Below are 13664 nucleotides of genomic sequence, written 5' to 3' on the forward strand. Positions count from 1 at the left end.
GGGTGCTGTGTGGCTGGCTCTTTATACTCTGTGACTCTCTGAAGGCTCTGGGGGAAACTGTGTCTGACAATTTCCTGTGTGTGTGTGTAAATATCCCACATTACCACGCCTAAGGACTCTGTGTCCTGTGCTGCAGAGTGCTTATCTTCTCCTGAGGAGTCAATTCTATGTACTCAGGACTGCAATGTACTTTCCCAGCCTTCTGAATCCGAACCCCCGTGGGTGGGTTCTTTAAGGGGAATGATATCCTAGATTTCGACACGAATGTCACACACTGAGAAAGAGACGCAGCTTCTGAGAAGATCTGTAGAGGGATTGACATACTCAGACCCCACTACTTCGTCTAAAAACCCACCTACATACCCACAAAAACATCCACTTACAGATAATGCAGGCTTACACTGATACCAACTCTGATACAGGGGACGGTGATGGGGATATGTGGGGGGGGGATGAATCCCTTGCTAAAGGGGTGCAACTAATGATAGAAGCCATTAGGGATGTTTTGCATATTTCTGAGAAGGTACCTGAGTAAGAAGAGGAATCTTATTTTACAGTAAATAAGAAATCTTCGTTTACCTTCCCTGTTTCTAAGGAGTTAAACTCCTTGTTTGAAAAATCCTGGGAAAACTCAAAGAAAAAATTCCAGATACCTAAAAGAATTATCATTGCTTTTCTTTTCCCTGAAGAGGACAGAAAGAAGTGGGAAAACACACCTGTCGTAGATGCTTCTGTATCTAGATTGTCTAAACAGGTGGTTTTACCTGTCCCTGGTTCAACCGCCTTAAAAGAGCCGGCTGACTGCAAGATTGAGACTACGCTCCAATCACTATACACAGCTAAAGGCGTGGCTTTAAGGCCCACTATTGCTTGTGCGTGGATTTCTAAAGCCATAGTAAAGTGGTCAGGCACATTACTGGAGGGATTAGATACTATGGATAGGGGTGACATTGAATTGTTTTTGCGTCACATACAGGATTCTGCGGGTATCATGGTGGAGGCCATTAAGGACATTGGCCTGCTTAATGCAAGGGCTACTTCCATGGCAGTCTCGGCACGCAGAGGACTCTGGCTACGCCAATGGACGGCGAACCTACCCTTCACAGGTCAGGCCCTGTTTGGGGACGCATTGGATGCGTGGATTTCCACGGCGACTGTGGGTAAGTCAACTTTTCTTGCCTCAACAGCACCACCGGCTAAGAAATCTTATGCTACGTCTACACTGCAGTCCTTTTGGACCGCAAAATGTAAAAAATCCAAACCCCCTCCCACCTTCTTTAGAGGAGGTCGGGGAAAGTCCACAATACCTGCACCAACAGGTTCCCAGGAACAGAAATCAAGTTCTGCTTCCTCAAAATCTTCGGCATGACGTTGGACTTCCCAGCCTGGAGATCGGGCAGGTGGGAGCGAGACTAAAAGATTTCAGTCACGTCTGGGCATCATAATGCCTAGACCCCTGGGTAAAAGATATTGTTGCCCAGGGCTACAGACTGGAATTTCAAGAACTCCCACCTCACAGATTCTTCAAATCAGGCTTACCAGCTTTGCTGACAGAAAGTGCTTTCCTACATGAAGCCATTCAAAAATTGGTCCAAACAAATGTTATTGTTCCAGTTCCACCTCATCTAAAACACAAGGGTTATTACTCAAACCTGTTTGTGGTACCGAAACCGGATGGTTCGGTAAGGCCAATATTAAACCTAAAGTCATTGAACCCCTACTTGAGGGTATTCAAATTCAAGATGGAGTCTCTGAGAGCGGTGATCTCAGGTCTGGAGGAGGGGGAATTCCTGGTATCCCTGGATATCAAGGATGCGTACCTTCACATTACTATCTGGCCGCCTCACCAGTCTTATCTAAGATTTGCACTGCAGGACTGTCACTATCAGTTCCAGACAATGCCATTGGCCTCTCCATAGCACCAAGGGTGTTCACCAAGGTCATGGCAGAGATGATGCTCCTCCGCAAGCAGGGAGTGAACATAATTCCATATCTGGATGATCTCCTGATAAAATCATCTTCCATCGAGAGGCTGTTGCAGAGTATTGCTCTCTCAACTCAACTACTCCTGGATCATGGGTGGATCCTGATCCTTCCAAAGTTACATTTGAAGCCAACAAAGAGACTACCCTTCCTGGGGATGATACTCGACACGGAAGTGCAGGGGGTGTTTCTACCAGTGGAGAAAGCGTTGGTTATCCAGTCGATGGTCCGGGATGACCTGAAGCCAGCCCAGGTATTGGTTCATCAGTGCATTCGCTTTCTGGGAAAGATGGTGGCCTACTACGAGGCTCTGCTGTACGGAAAATTCCATGCAAGGTTCTTCCAGCTGGATCTCCTGGACAAGTGGTCATGATCACATCTTCACATGCATCAACGGATACACCTGTCGCCAAAAGCCAGGATTTAACTCCTCTGGTGGCTACAAACTTCTCACCTGCCAGAGGCCCGCAGGTTCGGGATTCAGAATTGGATCCTTCTAACCAAGAGGAAAACTTCCAAGGAAAGTGGTCAAGTCTGGAATCCATCCTTCCAATAAACATTCTGGAACTAAGGGCCATATACAACGCCCTTGTACAAGCGGCGCATCTTCTGCGAGATCAAGCCGTTCAAGTTCAGTCGGACAATATCACAGCAGTGTCCTACATAAACAGACAGGGAGGAATGAAGAGCAGAGCTGCAATATCAGAGGTAACAAGAATCCTTCTCTGGACAGAAAAGCACGCAGTGGTGCTGTCAGCAATCTTAATTCCGGGAGTGGACAACTGGGAAGTGGACTTCCTCAGCAGACACTATCTCCATCCAGGAGAATGGGGCCTCCACCCGGAGGTATTTGCAGAGTTAACAAGCCGATGGGGTGTACCTCAGATAGACATGATGGCCTCTCGCCTCAACAAGAAGCTTTGAAGGTACTGTTACAGGTCGAGAGACCCACAAGCAGTGGCGGTGGACGCACTGGTAACTCCGTGGGTGTTGCAGCCAGTGTATGTATTCCCTCCACTTCCACTCATCCCAAGGATTCTCAAACTAATAAAAAGAACAAGAGTTCAGGCGATCCTCATTGCTCCAGACTGGCCAATAAGGGCTTGGTATGCGGATCTTCTGGACTTCTGGAGGATCCGAGGCCTCTTCCTCTGCTCGAGGACTTCTACAACAGGAGCCATTCGCCTATCAAGACTTACCATGGCTACGTTTGACGATATGGAGGTTGAACGCCAGATCTTAGCTCGGAAAGGCATTCCGAACAAAGTCATTCCTACTCTGATACAAGCTAGGAAGGGAGTAGCATCTAAACATTACCATCGGATTTAGAAAAAGTATGTGTCTTGGTGTGAATCCAAGAAGTTTCCTACAGTGGAGTTTCAACTAGGACGTTTTCTCCTCTTTCTGCATACAGGTGTGGATGTGGGCCTACATTTGGGCTCCATGAAGGTCCAGATTTCGGCCATGTCCATTTTCTTCCAGAAACAATTGGCTGCTCTCCCTGAGGTTCAGACATTCTTGAAAGGGGTTCTGCACATCCAACCACCCTTTGTGCCTCCTACGGCACCATGGGATCTTAATGTGGTGCTGCAGTTCCTGCAATCGGATTGGTTCGAAACCTTTACAGGAGGTGGACATAAAGTTTCTTACTTGGAAATGTGTCACACTGTTGGCATTGGCATCTGCAAGATGTGTGGCAGAATTGGGGGCATTGTCGCACAAGAGCCCCTACTTGATTTTCCATGAGGATAGAGCTGAGCTTAGAACGCGTCAGGAATTTCTTCCAAAGTTTGTGTCGGCTTTTCATATCAACCAACCTATTGTGGTTCCAGTGTCTACTGACTTCTCAATTAGCTCAAAGTCCTTGGATGTTGTGCGGGCTTTGAAGATATATGTGAAGAGAACTTCTCTTTACTGGAAGTCGGACGCACTCTTTGTCCTTTATGATCCCAACAAGATTGGGTGTCCTGCTCTAAGCAGACGATTTCTCGCTGCATCAGGTTTACTATCCAGCATACTTATTCTACGGCAGGCTTGACAATTCTAAAATCTGTTCAGGCCCACTCTACTCGTAAAGTGGGTTCTTCCTGGGCGGCTGCCCGGGGTGTCTCGGCATTACAGCTTTGCCGAGCAGCTACTTGGTCAGGGTTGAACACATTTGCTAAGTTCTACAAGTTCGATACTTTGGCCGCTGAGGACCTTATGTTTGGTCAATCTTTTCTGCAGGAACCTCAGCATGCTCCCTCCCGTACTGGGAGCTTTGGTACATCTCCATGGTACTAAATGAAACCCCAGCATCCTCTAGGACATAACAGAAAATAGGATTTTATATGCCTACCGGTAAATCCTTTTCTCGTAGTCTGTAGAGGATGCTGGGCGCCCGCCCAGTGCTTTATTTTCCTGCATTGTTACTTGGTTCAGTTTTGTTGATTCAGTCGTTGCTGAATTGTTCAAAGTTGGTTAGCTTGGCTTTCTTTTTGTTCTGTGTGAGCTGGTGTGAATCTCACCACTATCTGTGTATTTCCTTCTCTCATACTATGTCCGTCTCCTCGGACACAGTTTCTAGACTGAGTCTGGTAGGAGGGGCATAGAGGGAGGAGCCAGCCCACACTATAAAACTCTTAAAGTGCCCATGGCTCCTAGTGGACCAGTCTATAACTCATGGTACTAAATGGAACCCCTGCACCCTCTACGGACTACGAGAAAAGGATTTACGGGTAGGTATATAAAATCCTATTTTTTTTTATAAGTTGCCTGGACCCCACTACTTGGACCCCCACTTTTCTCCTCTTTATACCTCTTTGCCCTTCATCTTGTTCTTTTCTCTTTCTGTTTCTCTCCTTTCTGCTTCTTAATCATCTTTGCTGGCTGGCTACACCGTAGACCTAGAGGATTATCTTTTCTTGGACTACTTCTGTCATCCTCAAAATACAAAAAAAGATTTACTCAAATATCTGCTATATTTTTTGGTGTATATCAGCATATTGCAACTTCTTTCTTGTCATTATGTGTCACACTGACTTGTGTATCACTGTGAATCGATCAATAAAACTCTTCTAAAAAAAAAAACCCTTATGAATAAACCAGTTCCAAGTCAGGTACCTGTTCAGTTGCAGGAACCTCCTTGGCCAGCTTTTGCACAGACATCTAAATTAGCAGACCGTATGTTGCCTGCTATGGTATAAAGTATGGGGTTCCCACTTAACGCTTACATGCTCAGTCCTTGGGGAGTTTTCAGTAGAAACCCAAGTAATAAGGAATGGAAGTTTGATAGACACGGAGCTACACTGTCGACAGAATTTTCAGATTCAGAGGATACTTCAGGTGATGAGGCTGAATCCTCCCATTCTGAATCTGCATCTAGAGAGGAGGAGCACTCTTCTTCAGTGGTTATACCTGAATTTAATGTGGCAGTAAAGTCTATTCTGTTAATTGAGGCAGCAGAGCCTGTGTTAAAATCCAAGGCTCCTGTGTTTAAACGTCCAAGCAGAATTTCCTAACTCGGATCAGCTGAAAGAAATTATGCAAGAGGCATGGGTTACACCCGGTAAGAAGTTTAAGATTCCCCAAAAATGGGGTTCTTTTATCCTTTCCCTACTGTAGACTGTATAAAAAGGGAGGTTCCTCCTAAGGTAGATGCACATGTAGTGCGACTTGTGCATAAATCTACATTACCCCTGCCTTCAAGATCATTAAATGATGTGACTGACCGAAAGATTGATGGTTTTCTTAAGACTCTGGTTTCCATAGCAGGGGTAGTGACAAGCCCAGTTATGGCCACAGTCTGGGTGGCTAAAGCAGTGGCAGGCTCGGCAGATGCGTTGGAAGATTATCTTTCATCGGTTACAAGAGAACATTTACCCCATATTGCATGTATAAAGCAGGCAGCTGCTTTTATTGAAGAAGCTGCCCTAGATATTGGATACAGTAGCTTCTCAGTCCATGCCTTCTTGGTAGCAGGTCGCAGAGCTATCTGGCTACGTGCATGGAAGGCTGATTTGGAATCCAAGAAGGTCCTGGAATCTCTGCCTTTTGTTGGAGATATTCTGTTTGGCACAGAATGAAATAATATTCTTGAGTCTGAGACAGACTCCAAAAAGGTAAAGTTTCCTTTATAAGGCTAAACCCAGATTTCGGGCTTTCGGGCTCAGGGTAAAGCAAAAGGAAATGTTTACAGCAAGCAGCCTCAATCAGATAAAACGGTTAAGATTAAGACCAAGCAGCCTTGGTCAACCAGACGCCTGGTCAACCAGACACCTGGCTTCTAAACCAGAAAGAAAGCCATCGGCCTGATGGCACGGGCCTCCACCTGCTGGATTTCCGGATGGGAGGCCGACTTCTTTTTGCACAGGTACAGCATTAGTCCACCACAGATACCTGGGTGCAAGGAGTGGTGTCTCGCGGTATTGCTTTTTCCTTCAGGAAAAACTTCCCTCAAAGATTGTTTTGTTGCAGCACGTCTCCGCTGGAATTGAAGGCCAGGGCTTTAGAGGACGCAGTTCGGAATTTGCTGCAGTCAGGAGTAATAGTGCTGGTTACTTCAGCACAGAAGGAACGAGGTTTCTATTCCAACCTGTGTTTAGTTCAGAAACCGAATGGATTTTACCAACTCATTCTCAATCTCAAGACTCTGAACAAATATATCTGGGTGCCCCGATTCTGTATGGACACCTTGCGGTCCATTATTCTAGCTTTTGAGCTGTGGGATTTATGGTGTCCCTGGTTATTCAGGATGCTTATCTCCATATACCGATAGCAGCTTCTCATCAGTGTTATCCCAGGTTGTCTATCCTCCAACAGCATTTCCAGTTCCAGGCTCTACCTTTTGGACTGGCTACAGCTCCAAGGGTATTTACCAAGATCATGGTGGTGATGGCAGCTCATCTCCTTCGTCAGACAGTAAGGATGTTCCCATATCTAGACAGCTTGCTTATCCTGGCTCAGTCCCAGGAAATATTGGAGTGCTATCTCCAAGTGACAATAGCCTGTCTACAGGATCACAGCTGGCTCATAAATTGGGCAAAGTTCTCGTTAGGTCCATCACAACGAATGACACATCTGGGGGCTGTATTGGATACCAGTCTTTAGAGAATCTTTCTACCTTTGAGCAAAATAAACACATTTCAGACGAGGGTTCAGGAATTGCTACACAGTCGGAGAGTATCCATCCAGACAGCAATGTGAGTTCTGGGATCAATGGTCTCAACATTCGACATGGTAGAATGTGCTCAATTCCATTCAAGACCCCTTCATCATCTGTTCTCTCCATATGGAACGGACAGCATCAGATGATAAAACCCAAGACAATAATTCTTTCTCTAGAAGTGCGTCGGTCATTAGCCTGGTCGCTACAGAGAAAGGTTGACCTTTTGGATCTCAGTTTGGGTGGTACTGACAACATAGGCCAGTCTTTAGGGCTGGGGAGCAATGACATAACAGTACTGGTTCCAGGGACGCTGGACAAAGTAAGAAAGTCATTTGACAATCAACGTCCTGGCACTTCGGGCCATATACATGGCACTCACCCAGGCAAATTAAGTACTTCACGGCAAACCGATTCAGGTTTGCTCGGACAATGCCACAGCAGTAGCATACCTCAATCACCAGGGGGGCACTCAAAGTCGAATGGCAATGAGGGAGTTAAGCCGCGTGATAAAGTGGGTGGCACTTCATCATCCTGCTGTGTCAGCATTTTTCATACCAGGAGTCCTAAATTGGGAAGCGGACTTTCTCCGCAGGCACAATATTCATGTAAACGAATGGGCCTTACATCCAGAAGTCTTTCAGATCCTGGCAAACAAGTGGGGACTGCCGGCAGTTGATCTCATGGCCTCCCGTCAGAACAACAAGGCCCCCGCATACGGGGCAAGAACAAGGGATCCTGAAGCAATCTTCTTGGATGCTTTATCAGTGAGATGGAATTTTCATCTGGCTCACGTGTTTCCACCAATTTCTGTGGTACCCAGAGTGATTCGAAAATTCAAACAGGAAGGGGGCGCCGTGATACTAATAGCTCCAGGGTGGCCCAGGAGAAATTGGTACACAGATCTGCAGAGGCTGTCTGTGGACGCTCCAGTTATTCTGCCTCAACATCCAGATTTGATATTTCTGGGTCCCTGTCTCTACAAACATCCATAGACTGTCTCTGACAACATGGCTCTTGAAATATGCGTCTTAAAAGCAAAAGGTTTTTCACATAAGGTAATCCAATCAATGCTTAAAGCAAGGAAACCATCCTCTGCCCGCATCTTTTACTGAATATGGCATGCTTATTTTCTGTGGTGCGCTGCCATAAGTTTAGATCATAGGTCTTTTAGAGTTTCTAGAATTCTAGCTTTTCTTCAAGCAGGAATGGACAAGGCTCTCTATGTAGCTTCCTTGAAGGTACAAGTGTCAACATTATCTGTATGATTTCAAAAGGAAATTGCAAACCTACAGGATGTTCACACTTTTTTCAAAGTGTTACTTCACATTCAACCTACTTTCTCCCCCCCACTCCCAGCTCCCTGGGACTTAGAAATAGTTCTCAGGGCACTTCAAGTTGCTCCTTTTGAACCACTGAGTTGCGTGGATCTCTAATGGTTGACGGCTAAAGTTCTTTTTCTTCTGGCAGTTGCGTCAGCTAGAAGAGTATCAGGTTTAGGGGCACTGTCGTGTCGCCCTCCTTTTCTAAAATTTCATCCAGATAGAGCGGTTCTCTGAACTAAATCTGGGTATCTTCCTAAGGTGGTCTCAAAGTTCCATCTTAATGAAGAAATAGTAGTTCCAGCTTTTCTGGTACTGGACCTCTCTGTGGGAGATGCATTATTGGACGTGGTTCATGCTCTAAGAATCTACGTGGATCGTACCAGTGTCATCTGAAGGACAGACACTCTCTTTGTTCTATATGGATTCCACAAGAGAGGATTGCCTGCCAATAAGCAAACAATGGCCAGGTGGCCTCGGATGACTATATCAGAAGCATACTCCCAAGCTGATCTCCCGAATCCGTATAATGGGCCTAATTCAGATCTGATTGCTGGGCTGCATTTTTTGCTGTCCTGCGATCAGATAGTCGCCGCCTAGAGGGAGAGTGTATTTTCACTGTGCAAGTGTGCGTTCCTATGTGTAGCAGAGCTGCTAAAAATAAGTGTGTGCAGTCTCTACGCAGCCTAGGACTTACTCTTCCAGTGCGATTGAATCCTGCTGATAGGGGCCGGAGCTGACATCAGACACACTCCCTAAAAACGCTTGGACACGCCTGCGGGTTTCCGGACACTCCCTGTAAATGGTCAGTTGCCACCCACAAACAGCCTCTTCCTGTCAATCACCTTGCATACGCCCGTGCGAATGGATCCTTCGCACCATCCCGTCGCTGACCGCCGATGCCCGCTGTAGTCACCCGACACCTTCTCACAGGAACTGCAGAACCCAAGCACATTACCTGTGGTGCCCTGACCAACACATCAGAAGATCTGATTACACTAGAAGGTTACGGAGCATATGACTTCCTATGTGAGAGTGTACCATGACTTATCCTATAATTACTAAGAGCATCTTGGATACAAATACATTCTAAAATGATATAACTCCAACTGCGCACAGCGCAGTGATATAACATGAAGAAACATTTTTAAACAGGCTGCGCCCGATGCAGTTAGTACTTTTGAATTGGGCGCCTAGCGCTCATTGTCTCTGTAAAATGGAGCCGGGCACGGAGGAATAACCCCTTCAGTGCCGCTGACGCCATTGTCCCTGTGGCTGACGGGATCTCCGGCCACACTATCCCTATATGATCTGTAGAGGAGCTGTGTGTCTTATACAGTGATATTCTGTTGTTCAGTCTTAAAGTAATCAGACATTACTAAAGTGTTATTTTGTTGTTATTCAGGGTGACCACCTTTCTGATATGAAGGCCGAAGATATAGAGGGAGAAGAAGAGACCTATGTGACTGATATGAAGGCAGAAGATATAGAGGGAGAAGAAGAGACGTATGTGACTGATATGAAGGTAGTAGATACAGAGGGAGAAGAAGAGACGTATGTGAGGGGAGATCAGCAGTGTAAGGAGGAGGAAATTCCTACAGATATCAGCACAGGTGAGTAATAATCCTCATTACAGAAAAGAGTCACATATACTCCTTGCTCAGGCACTACAGCAGTCCCTTCCCCTACACCTTCCTCTGCCAAGTCAAACTAATGAGTGAAATGTATCTGCCCAGTGTGGGAGTCAGGAAACGTCAGCCCCTATTATGCTCCTAACATCATGTCACTGTGTCTCCTCCCCACACTCTCTGGTGTATCTCATACATCAGGAGCCATCATCCCCTATTATACTCCTGCTCTCCCCCTCACATCATGTCACTGTGTGTTACCAGCTCAGAGATCTGACCAGTCTCCTCCCCACACTCTGGTGTATCTCATACATCAGGAGCCATCAGCCCCTATTATACTCCTGCTGTCCCCTCACATCATGTCACTGTGTGTTACCAGTCCAGAGATCTGACCAGTCTCCTCCCCACACTCTCTGGTATATCTCATACATCAGGAGCCAGCAGCCCCTATTATACTCCTGCCCTCCTCCTCACATCATGTGACTGTGTGTTACCAGCCTAGAGATCTGACCTGTCTCCTCCCCACACTCTCTGGTGTATCTCATACAACAGTAATTAGGTTGTCACTATAATGATTGACTTGGCTTAATTTAGTAGCATGTATCTGGTGTGGCCGCTCTACATGGAGATGACCAGAGGACCATATAGAGGCTGCTGTTACATACATATCCACATGGAGCACTTTGTGTAGTGTGGAAGCAGATGTTGGTAGTGCAGCCCACAAGTTTCCCGTATATATGTATGGGGGCAATCTGGATGGATATTGTGGCTCAGTAATGTGGCTGATGAGGATTCCTGTTCTGTGATACAGGCTCAGGAATGTTACCCAGCACAGGTTGCATTATGGGGGAGGGGATAATCATTGGTGATGTGCCAATCGCATGTCCCTGTGGCTGGGGCTATGACATCTGTTGTTGTGGCAGCAGAAGACAATATTTTATCTGTCCTTATTTGTTGTTGGTACATTTAGAATTGTAATAATGTGGTCATAGGTTATAAGCTGTAATGTAACAACTAAACATTATTCATAATAGTGACATGGTGATGTAGTGGTGAGTAGCGCTGTCTCGCACCACTAGTCACGAGTTCAGTTCCCAACCAAGGTTCTATATGTGTGGAGTTTGTATGTGTTTCCTACAACTCTGCAAAAATCATACTGGTCGGTTAATTGGCTTCTGACACATATGAACCCTAGTGTTTCATGTGGAATATAGATTGTTAGCTCCACCGGGGCAGGGAATAATGTGATTTTCTAGTTATTCTCTGTAGAGCGGAGTAATATGTGTGCACTGTATATAGAACTGTGCATAGTAATAGTTATATTATTGTCAGCAGATGGAGGCACAAGCAGGAATTCCTTGGAGGAAGATCTCATCTTGTCTGCAGATAGTAAAATAGAAGATAACATCACACAGGATTCTCCAGGAGACAGCCCCATTACTCTATCTAGACATCCAGAACCTCACAGTGCTGATACTTCATCTTATCCCTCTAATCGCGATGACTGTTCTTCTAATACCTCAGATTTTGTTACACATCGTGCAGCTCATACACGTGATAAAATATTTCCCTGTTCTGAATGTGGGAAAAGTTTTGCACACAAATCACGTCTTGTTAGACATCAGAGAAGTCACACAGGTGAGAAACCATTTCCATGCTCTGAGTGTAGGAAAAGTTTTGCACAGAAAATACAACTTGTTATACATCAGAGAAGTCACACAGGTGAGAAACCATTTACATGCTCTGAGTGTGGGAAAAGTTTTACATGCAAATCACGTCTTGTTATACATCAGATAATTCACACAGGTGAGAAACCATTTCCATGTTCTGAGTGTGAGAAAAGTTTTGTACACAAATCACAGCTTGTTACACATCAGAGAAGTCACACAGGTGAGAAACCATTTTCATGTTCTGAGTGTGAGAAAAGTTTTGTACACAAATCACAGCTTGTTATACATCAGAGAAGTCACACAGGTGAGAAACCATTTCCATGCTCTGAGTGTGGGAAAAGTTTTACACGGAAAATACAACTTGTTACACATCAGATATATCACACAGGTGAGATACCATTTCCATGCTCTGAGTGTGGGAAAAGTTGTGCAGGCAAATCACAGCTTGTTATGCATCAGAGAAGTCACACAGGTGAGAAACCATTTCCATGCTCTGAGTGTGGGAAAAGTTTTGTACACAAATCACATCTTGTTACACATCAGAGAAGTCACACATTTGAGAAACCCTTTACATGCTCTGAGTGTGGGAAAAGTTTTACATGCACGTCAAGTCTTGCTACACATCAGAGAAGTCACACAGGTGAGAAACCATTTCCATGCTCTGAGTGTGGGAAAAGTTTTGCACTCAAATCACAGCTTGTTATACATCAGAGAAGTCACACAGGTGAGAAACCATTTCCATGCTCTGAGTGTGGGAAACGTTTTGCACAGAAAATACAACTTGTTACACATCAGATAATTCACACAGGTGAGAAACCATTTCCATGCTCTGAGTGTGGGAAAGGTTTTGCACTCAAATCACATCTTGCTAGACATCAGAGAAGTCACACAGGTGAGAAACCATTTCCATGCTCTGAGTGTAGGAAAAGTTTTGCACAGAAAACACAACTTGTCACACATCAGATAATTCACACAGGTGAGAAACCATTTACATGCTCTGAGTGTGGGAAAAGTTTTGCACACAAATCACAGCTTGTTAGGCATCAGCTCAGTCACACAGGTGAGAAACAATTTCCATGCTCTGAGTGTGAGAAAAAGACTGGAAAAGATCACCCAGGTGAAACTTACAGTATTTCTTTATTGCAGTAGGCAGGGCCGGACTGCCCATCTGTCACCTCTGGCATATTCCAGAAGGGCTGGTGGGCTCGTCCTATTCCACAGAGAGATGGGAAGGCCACACGCAGCCACTGGCTCTCTGGTTTAACTGCCCAAAGTATCTCCATGGAAATGGGGGCATGGACTTGCTGCACGTCCTTGTGCATTGTGTCTTTTCCCCCATCCCCCCGTGACGTGCGCTTACAAGTTTACAAATGCCCAATCCAGATAGGAGCCCCAGTCCCTGGCAGTAGATATTAGCACCACTCTCCACAACAATAACAGACCATAGTGTTATATAAGCGTCTATGGGCCTAATTCAAGGTTGATCGCAAAAGGAAAATCTTCCTCTAATGACAAAATCCATGTGCAGTGCATGTGGGTCAGTATGTAACATGTGCAGAGAGAGTTAGATTTAGGTGGGTTGTGTTCAAACGGAAATCTAAACTGCAGTGTAAAATTAAAGCAGCCAGTATTTCTCTGGCATTCATAAGGGAAATTGGGGACACATATTGGTACGATTGGTATAGATGGGGTCCAAAGGAACCAGTGCACTTTAAATTTCTTAAACTGGGTGTGCTGGCTCCTCCCCTCTATGCCCCCTCCTACAGGCAGTTTAGAAAAAAGTGCCCTCAGGAGAGTATGTACACTGCTAGCTCCAGAGATTTTCCTAATTTTATTTTAAACTTTTGTTTATTTCGGTATGCTGTTTGGGCAACAGCATACCTACGCTGTGGGAGTTGGGGGTGGTCACCGGCCTTGC

The 13664-nt window shown here is 45.5% G+C and overlaps 1 protein-coding gene across 1 annotated transcript in view; it reads left to right on the forward strand.

The window, feature by feature from the left end:
* Positions 1-13664, forward strand: part of LOC135057124 (uncharacterized) — a 249703-nt gene that overhangs the window by 125760 nt on the left and 110279 nt on the right. The window contains exons 3-4 of the mRNA XM_063963019.1: positions 9854-10061; positions 11409-12875. Of these exons, the coding sequence (XP_063819089.1) occupies positions 9854-10061; positions 11409-12875 (1675 nt within the window). The remainder of the gene's footprint in view (positions 1-9853; positions 10062-11408; positions 12876-13664) is intronic.

The sequence above is a fragment of the Pseudophryne corroboree genome, chromosome 3 (assembly GCF_028390025.1).
Source record: "Pseudophryne corroboree isolate aPseCor3 chromosome 3, aPseCor3.hap2, whole genome shotgun sequence".
Classification (NCBI taxonomy): domain Eukaryota; kingdom Metazoa; phylum Chordata; class Amphibia; order Anura; family Myobatrachidae; genus Pseudophryne; species Pseudophryne corroboree.